At 43.2% G+C, this 14,225-nt stretch overlaps 1 protein-coding gene across 1 annotated transcript in view; it reads right to left on the minus strand.

Moving 5' to 3' along the window:
• LOC145345237 (mechanosensitive cation channel TMEM63B-like) overlaps positions 1–14,225 on the minus strand; it is an 87,731-nt gene that overhangs the window by 4,760 nt on the left and 68,746 nt on the right. Inside the window, 5 exon segments of the mRNA XM_080193020.1 lie at positions 827–994; positions 3,301–3,406; positions 8,082–8,244; positions 8,962–9,027; positions 11,081–11,167. Of these exon segments, the coding sequence (XP_080049146.1) occupies positions 827–994; positions 3,301–3,406; positions 8,082–8,244; positions 8,962–9,027; positions 11,081–11,167 (590 nt within the window).

Raw genomic sequence — 14,225 nt, forward strand, 5'->3', positions numbered from 1 at the left:
CTTAATTGAACTAGCTATACAGATACAATAGCTACAAGAGCAGGTCAGAGGCTGAGAATTCTACAGCAAGTAACTTACCTCCTGAATCCTGCCAAAGCTTGCCCGCTATCTCAAGAGACACAAATCATATGTGGTGGAATACCTTTTCTGGATGAGAGCAACTTCAACAGCACACAAGAAGATGGGCACTATCAAGGATAAAGCAGCTGCTTGACTGGCACTGCATCCAACACCTTTTGAAAGATTCATTCCCTCCATGAATCTGGAGGAGATTCACAGATGCACTGCTGCAGTACAGCAAGGCTCTGACAGCACCTTCCAAACTTTACCACCCAGAACAGCAAGGACAACAGATGCATGGGAACACCACCTACAAGTTCCTCTCCAAGTAACACACCACCCCAATTTGGAAATATATCCCTGTTCTTTGATTGTCCGAAATCCTGGAAGTCATTTCCGCACAGCATTGCGGATGTACCTACACCTGATGGACTGCAGTGGTTAAAGACTTATTCCTTTAAGGGTAATTAGGGATGAGCAACAAATGCAGGCCTAGCCAGTGACTTTGTGGTCATCCCACAAAATATTTTTTTAAACCCTGAAACGGATGGCTATCATGGCTACAGTATTTTAGGATTAGTGAGACCTGTGAACAATATTTTTTTAAAGTCAGTTGTGTTTTATACATACTACTGTACCATCATTCCCCTGCTGGATTGGATTCAGAGGATACGTTGAGGAGAAACATAGTTCAGCATTTTCAGGAAGGCCATGCAATGATATAGTGCACTGCGCCACCAGATGATAAATAAAGAAACACACTTACTCCCTCGCAGTACGGAGAAGAACAGCAGCCAGAACAGGCAGATAATGGGCGCAGCCAGAGCTTGGTTGACAGCAGCAATATGTAGCCTCTTGTTCAGCTTTGCCGGCAGGTAGGCATAGTACAGGTTGTACCTATCCACCAAATGCTTCAGCAGCATGTAGATCAAGCCTAGGGTTCAAAGGAAAAACCATGACAAAGGCAAATGATGGTCATACTGGACACAAAGCTACAAGCTTCAGTCACCAACTCTCAGTGCAGAAGGAGGCCATTCAGTCCATCGAGTCTGCACTAAGCACAATCCCACCCACGCCCTATCCCCATACATTTACCCTAGCTAGTCCCCCTGACTAGCCCTGACACTGAGGGGCAATTTAGCACGGCCGATCCACCTAATCCACACATCTTTGGACCTTGCCAGTCAGAACTTTGAACTCACTCAGGCACTTGGTGGTTGCTCTATCCCCACCCTTCTGCCAGCTCAGGGTCTGACCTTCAGCAATTTTACCTCCCCAGTTCTTAATCACATTTCAACTATAAGCCAACACAGCAAACAGCAGTAGGCTACTTAACTATCTCCACTCGTCTTCAGCTGACACTCATATATGATCACTGTAAATCACTGAGGGTAAGCAGAACCCTGCTACTGCAGCCCAGCTGAGGGCAGGGTTTGATAATGGGATCATCCTATTTAGTAGAAATTAGCATCACTTTAAGCAGTAATGTGTTTAACTAGATCTCTAAGCAAAATGGGTTGCATATATGGCTATTAGGCAGACAGCCCGACCTTTGTGTGATTACACTATTAGGGACAAGAGATAGTGACCATCGGAAACCTGGCAAATTTTCTTCTCGATTTACTCTTCTTTCAGGTATGTTTCCACCAAGGCTGAGTTGGTGGAATTCTTGCCTCTGAGTCAGAAGGACTTGAGTACCTCCTCCACAGGCGTGACCACATGCTGACACTGCTGCGCAATACCAAGGGAGTGCTGCAGTGTTGGAGGTACCCTGTCTGCCCCCTCAAGTGGCTGTAAAGGTCTTGTAGAAGAAGAACAGGAGAGTTCTTCCTGGTATCCTGAACATTTGTCACTCCACCAACGTCACTACAACAATCTGGTCATTTTATCTCTGGGAATCTAGAACCAGGGACAGTCTTGAGATACAAGATTGATCATTTAGGATTGAAATGAGGAAAGATTTCTTCACTCCAAGGGTAGTGAACCTGAGGAATTCCCTACCACAGAAGGTTTGACAACTAAGTCACTATTCAAGAGACAGATAATGTTTTAGGTTTTAATGGTATCGAGGAATATGGGAATTTAGCATTGAGAAAGAGGAGCAGCCGTGGTCATATTGAATGATGGAACAGGCTCAAAAGGCTGCATGGCCTACTCCTGCTCTGTTTCTATGTTTCTGGGGTACCTTGCTATGTATGTATATTATATATACGCACACATATATAGGGAGTCCTGTTGGACTTTAACCTGGTGTTGTGAGATTTCTTATGTACATGTAGAGAGACATTGACTGCACTTCAAGAAGACGTAGAGAAACTGAAAAAAGATATAGACTGGTTTCACGAATGGGCAAAAATTTGGCAGATGGAGGATAATGTGAGAAAATGTGGCAGGAAGAATAGAAAAGTAGAATACGATTTAAACAGAGATGGATTGCAAAACATAGTGCTACAAAGGAATTTGGGTGTCCTGGTACATGAATCACAAAGTGTGGTCTGCAGGTAGAGCAAGTGATTAGGAAAGCAGATGGAATGTTAGCAGCTATTGCAAGGGGAATGGAATATTAAATTCAGGAAGTTTTACTGCAGCTGTACTGGGCCTTTGTGAGACCCCATCTGGAGTACTGTGTACAGTTTTGGTCTCCATACTTGAAAACAGATAAAATTACGTTAGAAGCCTTTCAGAGAAAGGTTACTCAACTCCTTCGTGAGAAGGGCTTCTCTGAAGAGAGGTTAGCAGGTTGGGTCTATACCCATGACAGTTTAGAAGAATGAGAGGCAATCTTATTGAAGCATATAAGGATGTTGAGGGGACTCGACAGGGTGGATGCTGAGAGGGTGAAACTAAAACTGGCGAACACAATTTAAGAATAAGAAGTCTCCCTTTTAAGACAGAAAACAAAGAAATCTTTCCTCTGATGTTTATTAGGCTGTGGAATTCTAAAAATGGAAGCTGGGTCACTGAATTTATTAAAAGTAGTTAAGTTTTTGATGGATAAGGGAGTCCAGGGTAATGGGGGAAGACAGGAAAATGGAATTGAGACCACAACCAGATCAGCATGATCTGACTGGACAGTGGAGCAGACTCGATGGGCTGCTCCTATGTTCACAAAGTACTTCATGTATTGTCCTTGGGGAGATTGCAAAAGACTCCACAGAAATATAAGTTTGTTGCTTTCTTTAGAAAGCTAACTGTAGTAATAGCATGTATCTGTTGCATATAAGAGTGAACAAGCCTTACCGAAGGGAACAATGATGGGACAGGCGATGCTGTAAGCTACCACCACTGTGAAGACACACAGCATCCAAGCGTAATTCATTCCAAACTCAAACTCATAAGCTTGATGCTAAAAGGTAATGAAATGCACATGAATGATTTTTAAAACGTGACAATGTGTGAAGTACTGGGATACATCAATAATAAAGCAAAATTTCAGGACATTTAGCCTCAACTAAAGTTTATTTATTAGTGTCACAAGTAGGTTTACATTAACACTGCAATAAAGTGACTGTGAAAATCCCCTAGATGCCACACTCCAGTGTCTGTTCAGGTAACACTGAGGGGGAATTTAGCACAGCCAATGCGCCCAACCAGCACATCTTTCAGACTGTGGGAGGAAACCCATGCAGACACAGAACATGCAAATTCAACACACATTGACCCAAGCCATTATGTTATAATCTATATTGCAACTTAATGATCCTCATGAACCTTTTCCTACGCTATGTTACCTCAATCTCAGCAACAGATTTTAAATGCAGAGTTACAACCTAGCCCAGAGAGATGAAAGTCGTGGAGTTGAGGGTGTGATGTGGCATAAATTCAAATACAGTCAACCCAATTCCTACAGCACAAAACTGCAACTAATTCACTGCAAGTTGGCAACCTCATTCATAGGCTTTAGGATGACTGGTACGGTACAGAAAACACAGCCGAGGTTAAGACAAATATACTTCAGGAAGAAGAGAAAGAGCCCTCCCTTCCAGCTGACTGTTCTATACAAGTGACAGCTTAACTTCATTGGAGAATCTGACCTATGAGGCCCACTTATGAGTTAAGTGGATAATCTAAGCTGATATTGAGGTACTTCCTTTGAATAAGATTTAAACCAGATACCATAACACTATTTTGACAGATCAGTAGGGCCATCTCCAGGTATCCTATCCAATAGTTCTTCAATATAAATTCATAGCATCCCTACAGTGCACGGGAGCCATTCGGCCCATCATGTCTGCACCAACCACAATAGCATTCCGATTCTATTCCTGCAACCCCACATATTTATCCTTTGCTACCCTACAAAGAAATAACTGATGCATGTAAAAATGGTACAGCAATTATCATGGGAGATTTTAATCTACATATCAATTGGTCAAACCAAGTCAGTTAAGGCAGCCTTGAGGAGGAGTTTATAGAATGTATCCACGATAGCTTCCTTGAACAGTATGCAATGGAACCGACAAGAGACTAAACTATCCTAGATCTGGTCCTGCGTAATGACACCGGAATAATTAATGATCTTGCAGTTAGGGATCCTCTTGGAAGAAGCGATCATAGTATGGTTGAATTTAAAATACGATGGAGCGTGAGATGGTAAAATCCAATACCAATGTCTTGTGCTTAAACAAAGGAGACTATAAATGGATGAGGGAGGAGTTGGCTAAGGTACACTGGGAGCAAAAACTTTATGGTGGGACAATTGAGGAACAGTGGAGGACTTTCAAAGTGATCTTTTACAATGCTCAGCAAAAGTATATACCAGTGATAAGGAAGGACTGTAGAAAGAGATCATCCACCATGGATATCTAAGGAAATAAAGAGTATCAAATTGAAAGAAAATGCATACAAAGTGGCAAAGGTTAGTGGGAACTTAGAGAATTGGAAGATCTTTAAAGATCAGCAGAAAGCCATGAAAAAAAGCTATAAAGAAAGGTAAGATGGATTATGAGAGTAAACTAGCTCAGAATATAAAAACAAATAGCAAACGTTTCTACAAATACATAAAGCGAAAAACAGTAGTAAAAGTAAACATTGGTCCTTTAGAGGGCAAGAAGCGGGATGCAATAACTGGAAATGAGAAAATGGCTGAGGCCTTGAACAGGTATTTTGTGTTGGTCTTCACAGTGGAAGACAAATAACATGCCAAAAATTGATGACAGGAAGGATACGGCAGGTGAGAACCTAGAAACTACCATTATCATGAAAGAGGTAGTGTTGGGCAAATTAATGGGTCTAAAGATAGACAAGTCTCCTGGTCCTGATGAAATGCATCCCAGGATACTAAAAGAGATGGTGGGAAAAATAGCAAATGCACTAATGAAAATAACCAAAATTTACTGGACTCTGGGGTGGTTCCCACAGATTGGAAAACAGCAAATGTAAGGCCACTGTTTAAAAAAGGAGGTAGACAAAAGGCAGGTAACTATAGGCTGGTTAGCTTAACTTCTGTAGGAGGGAAAGTGCTTGAATCTATCATCAAGGAAGAAATAGCGAGGCATCTGGGTATAAATTGTCCCATTGGTAAGACGCAGCATGTGTTCATGAAGGGCAGGTCATGTTTGACTAATTTGGTGGAATTCTTTCAGAACATACATGTGCAGTGGACAATGGAGAACCAATGGATGTGGTGTATCTGGATTTCCAGAAGGCATTTGACAAGGTGCCACACCAAAGACTGCTACATAATATAAAGGTGCGCGGTGTTACGGATAATGTATTAGCATGGATAGAGGATTGGTTAACTAACAGAAAGCAAAGAATGGGGGTAAATGGGTATTCCTCTGGTTGGAGATCAGTGACTAGTGGTGTCCCTCAGGAATCAGTGTTGGGACTGCAATTGTTTACGATTTACATAGATGATTTGGAGTTGGGAACCAAGTATAATGTATCCAGATGACACTAAGATGGGTGGAAGAGCGAAGTGTGCAAAGGTAGCTGAAAGTCTTCAAAGGGATATAGATAATCTAAGTGAGTGGGCAAGATGGAGTACAATGTTGGTAAATGTGAGGCCATCCATTTTGGTAAGAATAACAGCAAAATGGACTATTATTTTAAATGGTAAAAGATTGCAGCATGCTGCTGTGCAGAGGGACCTGAGTGTCCTTGTGCAGGAATCTCAAGGAGTTGGTTTGCTGGTGCAGCAGGTAATTAAGAAGGTAAATGGAATTTTGTCCTTCATTGCTCGAGGGATGGAGTTTAAAAACAGCGAGATTATGTTGTAGTTGTATAAGGTGCTGGTGAGGCCACACCTGGAATACTGTGTACAGTTTTGGTCTCCTTACTTGAGAAAGGATATACTGGCACTGGAGGGGGTGCAGAGGAGATTCACTAGGTTGATTCCGGAGTCGAGAGGGTTGGCTTATGAGGAGAGAGTGAGTAGACTGGGGCTATACTCATTGGAATTCAGAAGAATGAGGGGAGATCTTATAAGAAACATCTAAGATTATGAAGGGAATAGATAAGATAGAAGCAGGGAAGTTGTTTCCACTGGTGGGTGAAAGTAGAACTAGGGGGCACGCCCTCAAAATAAGGAAGAGCAGATTTAGGACTGAGTTGAGGAGGGACTTCTTCACAAAGGATTGTGAATCTGTGGAATTCCCTGCCCAGTGAAGCAGTTGGGGCTACCTCATTGAATGTTTTTAAGGCAAGCATAGGTAAATTTTTGAACAATAAAGGAATTAAGGGTTATGGTGAGCAGGCTTATATTAATCCCTTGGCACTAGGGTTAATTTAGCATAGCCAATTAACCTAACTTGCACGCACATCATGGTCTGTGGGAGGAAACTGGAGCACCCAGAGGAAATCCATGCAGACATGGAGAGAACATGCAAACTCTACACAGACAGTGACCTGAGGCTGGAATTGAACCTGGGTCCCTGGTACTGAGAGGCAGCAGTGCTAACCACTATGCCACCATACCACCCCACATCCTCAAATTAGATTGACCATTTGTCTTTTTGCTGTTTTCGTGACGTTCCAGCGCACAAATTGGATTCCGTGTTCACCTGCATAAGTCACTGCATATCAAAGTAATTTATTGTATGTTTTCTATAATCACTAATATCAATACTATTTAATACTTATTTAATTTAATACTTGGTGCCTAGTGGTGATTTAGAACCAAAATATGCTAATTTTGGTGATGATTTCACTGGAACAGCTATTAGGTTTCTGAAAGACTCAAATTGCATTGTGATTTCATAGATTTAGCCAGAGGTGTGAATAGATACGTGGAACATACCAGTGGTGGAAGAGGTTTGGGTGGAAATTAAGGAGATTTCCTTTCAATGAGACTTAAACCACTGTTTAAGAGACTTAAACAACTGGCCCTGTTCTGAAAGATCAGCTGGATCATCTCCAGGTATCCTATCCAATAGTTCTTCAATATAAATTCATAGAATCCCTACAGTGCAGGGGATGGAGTTAATTGGTAGGTGAGTGTCAGGGGAGGTGATAGCCTAGTGGTATTGTCCTAGACTTTAACCCAGAAACTCAGCTAATGTCCAGGGTTGAAATCCCACCTCAGCAGGTGGTGGAATTTGAATTTTAAAAAATCTGGAATTAAGAATCTACTGATGATCATGAAACCATTATCAATTGTCGGAAAAACCCATCTGCTTTACTAATGTCCTTTAGGGAAGGAAATCTGCCATCCTTACCTGGTCTGACCTACATGTGACTCCAGAGCCACAGCAATGTGGTTGACTCTCAACTGCCCTCCAAGGGCAACAAGGGATTGGCAATAAATACTGGCCAACCAGTGACACCCATGTTCCACAAATTAATTAGAAACAAGGCTACAAAATATTCTGAAAGCTCTGACAGCATCAGAAATCATCTCAAGCTAACTAACTTCACCCGTTTGGCAGCTTCTGAATTGGAGGTGTTACAAGGACGAGTGGAATTCACGAGGCACAGGGGAGGCTGCTGAATGATCTTCTGTTTAAGTTCCAGACATGAATTGTGGCCCTACACAATGACGGCCACTCACTGGCAAACCTACAGAGAGGAGCAGGACCCACCTGTTTGATGACTTTTTTCTCTGCTGTTGATTTGACCATAAACATTCTGAAAGCGTACAGCAGCAGGCTGGGGATACGAAGGAGCGCCATCGAGTTCCCAATGAAGGCAGATGCAATGACATAATTCACAAAGAAGGCGCCCTGATCTGGGAGAAACACGCACCTGGAAATAGGAGAAGATGACAGCATCCAGTGGGGAGTTAGAGGCAAACACCTCTGCACCAGCAGCGGCAACCGACTGCTGCTAAGAATGCAACAACTGAAGAACAAGGATCAGCAAGAGACGCAAGCCACAGGACAGCGAGGGTGATATGTGTGCCACGGGTAAGGAGCCACTGATTTGGAGGACGGGGAGCAGAAGGAAAGGGCAGGGTGATGTCTTTCAGCAATCACCCCCCCCAATTCCCCCTGCCAGATCCCTTATAATTCCACCCATATAAAGCAATCCCCACACCACCCCCCATACATACACCACAAACCCATCTCTTACACATCCATCCCTAAAGCCAAGTCTCAAATATACCCCACTCATTTACCCTCACAATCTACAAACACATCACGCATACGCCTGTCCTGTAAACCCACTCCTTGTATGTTTGTCATTAATTCATCCCTCATGCCTCCACACAGGCATCAATCTCTATCATTCATCCTGCGTGTATACATACATACACATACCATCCCTTACAAATTTAACCCCACCCCATAAATCCATTTCTCAAAGGTGCCCTTACCCAATTATCCATCCTTAAAAACCTTCACCCCCACAAATTTATCAAGTCCATTGCACACTACCTCATCTCTCCCATAAATTCATCCCTTTCCAAGTGGATCGCTTATTCCTGCTGCACATAACCAGCATCAAGGAAAGAATACTCACTCGAATCTAATCTTGGCTAGTTCCAGAAAACTCTTGTCAAAGAGCCATCGAAAGAAGACATCTAGACTGTAACACAGAGCAGCACAGGAAAGGGTCAGTCAGTTAAGATAGTTAATCAAAGTACAGAATTGATTTAAAGCAAAATACAGCAAATTCTGGAAATCTAAAATCAAAACAAAGTGTTGGAAAAACTCAGCCGGTCTGGCAGCATCTGTGGAGAGAGAAACATCATTAACATTTTGAGTCCAATATGTCTCTTTGGAAGAATGAATAAAAGCTCAAGAGGATCAAGCCAAGAGACCGAACTTTAAAAGGGTTCAAATTGTACAACCCATAGAATCCCTACAGTGCAGAAGGAGGCCATTCGACCAATCGAGCTTGTACCAACAATCCCACCCAAAGAGATTTTCCTTTCTCTCAGAAGCTGCAGGTGTGAGCAGACCCCTTTGAAGTCCTTTGACAAAAAAGGAGATATCACTTTCACCAGAGAGTTTCCCTCTCCAGAGCTGTTCACTCAGCCCATGCTATTTACACAGCTTTTATTTGAAGTCCCCGAGCATTCCTCGAAAGCTGAAATCTTTGAAACCCTCTCTATTCTATTGAAAATCTTTGATCTCTTTCAATTTCACTGTGCAGTCCATTGAAATACACTTTAATATCAGCTTAACAGGAGATCACAACAAATCCATCCACTATTTCTGCAGCCTCATCTTTAAAACCTTTAGGGTATCAGCCATCCGGTTCAGAGAATTTGTTGGCTTTTAGTCCCAGTAATTTCTCCAGTAGCTTTTCTTTACTAACATTAACATCTTTAAATCCCTCGTTGTTTCTGCAATTACTTTGCGTTTTCTACAAATGTGAAGACAGATACAAAGTATTTGTTTAATAATTGCTATTATAGATGGGGAGGCAATGGCCAAGTGGTATTATTGTGGACTATTAATCCAGAAACTCAGCTAATGTTCTGGTGAGCTGGGTTCGAATCCTGCCACAGCAGATGGGGGAATCTGAATTCAAAAAAAAAATCCGGAATTAAGAACCTATTGGTGACCATGAAACCATTGTCAGTTGTTGGAAAAACCCATCCAGTTCATTAATGCCCTTTAGGGAAGAAAACTTGGTCTGGCATACATGTGACTACAGAGCCACAGCAATGTGACTGACCCTCAATTGTCCTTCAAGGGCAATTAGGAATGGACAATAAATGCTGGCCAGCCAGCAACACCCATGTCCCATGAATGAATAAATAAATAGTTTTCCATTATAATTCCTTCTATCACTGCCTCTAAGGGACCCACATTTAGTCTCACTATTTTTTTTATTCCTAGAGAAGCTTTTATGATCTCTCTATGCAATTTATTTATTTGTTTATACATTTCTGTGGTGCTTTTTCTCAAACCCTGCAATATGCTTCACAAAGGACGAACTATTTTATCCTTAAGTAGACAGACTTGGGACAGAGGATTAAAATTTATGAATGTGAACTTAGTTTTTCTTAAAATCTGGAAATAGGTTGATAGCAGTAAAAGTGACCATGAACCTGTCACATTATCATTAAAAACAAACTGTTTCACTAAAATCGTTCAAGGCTAGAGACATGCCTGTCCTTTCCAATGTTCCCTCCAAACTCTAAACCTTCTAAGGTATAGACAGTGGCCCAGGACATACCAGCATAGACTGCATTGGGCTGTGAACACAAAACACATTTTAAAGTCGCGTTGGTCCTTACATGGTTGGGTCTACATGCAACACCAGTCCCATAGCAGGGTAGTTTACACACAAAATGCTGGAAAATCTCAGCAGGTCTGACAGCATCTGTGGAACGAGAACAGAGCTGACATTTCAAATCTGAAAGACACATCCAGACTCAATGTTGGATCTATTGTCTCTCCACAGATACTGTCAGACCTGCTACGATTTTCCAGCATTTTCTGTTTTTCTTTCAGATTCCAGCACCCCCAGTATTTTATCTCAGTGGTTAAATCTTAACCGTCCTCTGGTGGCCATGAGCTGTATCAATTCACTCAGGATGGACAATAAATGCAGCATTTCCCACATCCCAAAAATGACTTATTTTATAAATCAGGTGGCTCTGTTCCAGTGTTGATGGAGACCTTACCTAGAGAGGCCCAGAGATGGCAGTATCAGCACCATTATAATGAGGAAGCTGTAGAGTTTGTGCATGGTGACACGGTTTTCTGCAGACCTGCGGGAAACGAGAATTTCATTTCGTTTCTTTATCAGTGTCACAATAGGCTTACATTAACACTGCAATGAAGTTACTGTGAAAATCTCCTAGTTGCCACACTCCGGTGCCTGTTGGGATACGTTGAGGGAGTATTTAACATGACCAATGAATCTAACCAGCACGTCTTTCAGATTGAAAGAGGAAACCCACACAGACACGGGAAGAACGAGCAGACTCCACACAAACAATGACACAAGCCGGGAATTGAACCTGCGTCCCTGGCGCTGTGAGGCAGCAGTGCTAACCACTGTGCCACCACCCAGCCCCAGCCCCATTCCTGAACCAGGCTTTAGAATTACCAGTGAACACTGAATGCAGCTGCAGAAAGCAACGCCACATTTGACTCAATCCTGTTTTTCCTAAAAGGTGAAGTCAGTGGCTCCGAGAATTCCAAGCATTCTTGGTGTGATAAAATTAGGTCCCATGGTGTCACGGGAGATATTAAGAAATGTATTCCAAATTGATTAAAGGTCTGTACAAATAGCACTGTTCTCAAATAGAAGTTGGGGATTCCCCAAGGCTCAGTCCCTTCCTGTTTTATTAGTGAACTTAAACTGCGTGTATTTGGTGCAGTAATCATAGGATCCCTACAGTACAGAAGGAGGCCATTTGGCCCACTGAGTCTGTACTGACCACAGTCCCACCCAGGCCCTATTCCAGTAACCCTCATTTACTCTGCTAAACCCCCCTGACATTAGGGTCAATTTATCATGGCCAGTAAACCTAATCCACACATCTTTGGACTGTGCAAGCTACTGGTCTGTTTAATCGTCAAACTGGATGCAACAGCCATTGAGACTTGCCAGAGTAGAATGGTCTTGTAGGTGGGCAACCAGAGACAGGTGTAACGGAGCCAAAAGGTAGGAAGAGAGTGCAGTCATCACATCTGCAACATAAGGCGATCTACCTGCCTCACCCAGGAGGGGAGGACACACGGAGGAGTGCTAAGAGCGGCATGAAGATTGCTGCATTTGAAAGAAAATACCTGTATTCTTCAGCATTATTGAATAAATGCAGCACTTTTGCACAGTGGTTAGCACTACTGCCTCTCAGCGCCAGAGACCCAGTTTGATTCGGGCCTCGGGTCACTGTCTGTGTGGAGTTTGCACATTCTTCCCGTGTCTGCGTGAATTTCCTCCAGGTGCTCCAGTTTCCAAAGATGTGTGTGTTAGGTTGATGGACCATGGTAAATTGACCCTAGTGTTTAGCAAGATAAATAAGTGGGATTACAGGAATAGGGCCTGGATGGGATTGTGGTCAGTGCTGATTCAATGAGCAGAATGGCCTCCTTCTGCACTGTTCTGATTCTATGATTCTAATCCTTTTGAAAAAAAGAGGTTCTTCAAGCAATAAGGTTACAGAAACATAGGAGCAGGAGGAGGCCATTCAGCCCTTCGAGCCTGTTCCACCATTCATCACGATCATGGCTGATCATCCAACTCAATAGCCTAATCCTGCTTTCTCCCCATAACCTTTGATCCCATTCACCCCGAGTGCTATATCCAGCCGCCTCTCGAATACATTCAATGTTTTAGCATCAACTATTTCCTGTGGTAATGAGGGTTTACAGTGAAAGGGCTGCTCTGAACTAAGGGCTGCCCATTTGCTGAGCTGATTGACCTTAGGGCAGAGAACCAGAGATGCTGATGAGGACCACTTCCTTTCAGTCCTGAGCGATACTGAAAAACTGAGCAATCACTGCAGAAGAAACACAACGTTTTGGATATTACCCAGTCCACCTTTGGTGGATCGTAACTTTTGAATCTTTAATTCCCTCAGAAGCTGTGTGGGAGGATAAGGAATTAATCCAGTAAGTAGTTGAGTGAGTGCATAAGTTGCTGATGACCTTCTATTAGTTAAAGGCTGATAAGATGGTGAAGTAACAAGTGTTGTGAGTTGACAGTTTGCTCCAATTAAAGATTCTGGGAGGGCCTAGGGTTACACAAGGCCAGATCTCAGGAGGTGGTTCTTTTCCCAGAGGGACAGTGGACCTTTGGAACATGCTGCAGCCAAATTAACTCCGTTCCTTCCAGTGAAAGCTGGACCTGTGTCTGACATGGGGGAGATCATTCTGATTAAAGTGTCATCACTGCACAAAGCAGACAGGCCGGAGTTATCACCCAGGGGGTTGTGAATCTGTGGAATTCCCTGCCCAGTGAAGCAGTTGAGGCTCCCTCATCGAATGTCTGTAAGGCACAGATAGATACATTTTTGAACCGGAAAGGAATTAAGGATAAGTGGAGCTGAGTCCACGGAAAGTTCAGCCATGATCTTATTGAATGGCGGAGCAGGCCCGAGAGGCCAGATGGCCTACTCCTGCTCCTGGTTCTTATGTCCTTAAGCCTAAAAGGGCTGGAGAGAAACTCCCCAGACGCGTCCACAGTTTCCTGAGCTTTCTTAATCTGGTATTTTGCCTCTTCTGGGAGATCATCTGGTTTCAAGTGGACAAGGCACGGTGACACAGTGGTTAGCACTGCTGCCTCACAGCACCTGGGACACGGGTTCGATTCCCGGCGTTGGTTTACTGTCTGTGTGGAGTTTGAACATTCTCCCCGTGTCTGGGTGGGTTTCCTCCCAGAGTCCAAAGATGTGCGGGTTAGGTGGATTGGCCATGCTAAATTCCCCCTTAGTGTCAGGGGAACTAGCTAGGGAAAATGCATGGGGTTACAGGGGTAGGGCCTGGGTAGGACTGTGGTTGGTGCAGACTCAATGGGCTGAATGGCCTCCTGCACTGTAGGGATTCTATGATCTAAGGGCTTGTACATACCGGGATGGACTCAGTATCAAAACTGGATGGGACAGGCTGGGTGAGGCAGTGGGGCTTCTCTCTTAGCTCTATGTGTATGAACAGATGTTGTGTGCACCATTTGAAGAAACAGAGGTCTGACGTGAGCAACAGAACAACACGGGTGAACGAGTAAATCAGTTCACTGATCTGAATTTTCAACAGATCTCACGGGTGAGAGGTATCATTGAATTAAAATCTCATAAAATCCTTTAGTGCAGGAGGAGACCA

This window comes from Carcharhinus amblyrhynchos, chromosome 7, assembly GCF_965287045.1.
Source record: "Carcharhinus amblyrhynchos chromosome 7, sCarAmb.v2.hapA, whole genome shotgun sequence".
Taxonomy (NCBI): Eukaryota; Metazoa; Chordata; class Chondrichthyes; order Carcharhiniformes; family Carcharhinidae; genus Carcharhinus; species Carcharhinus amblyrhynchos.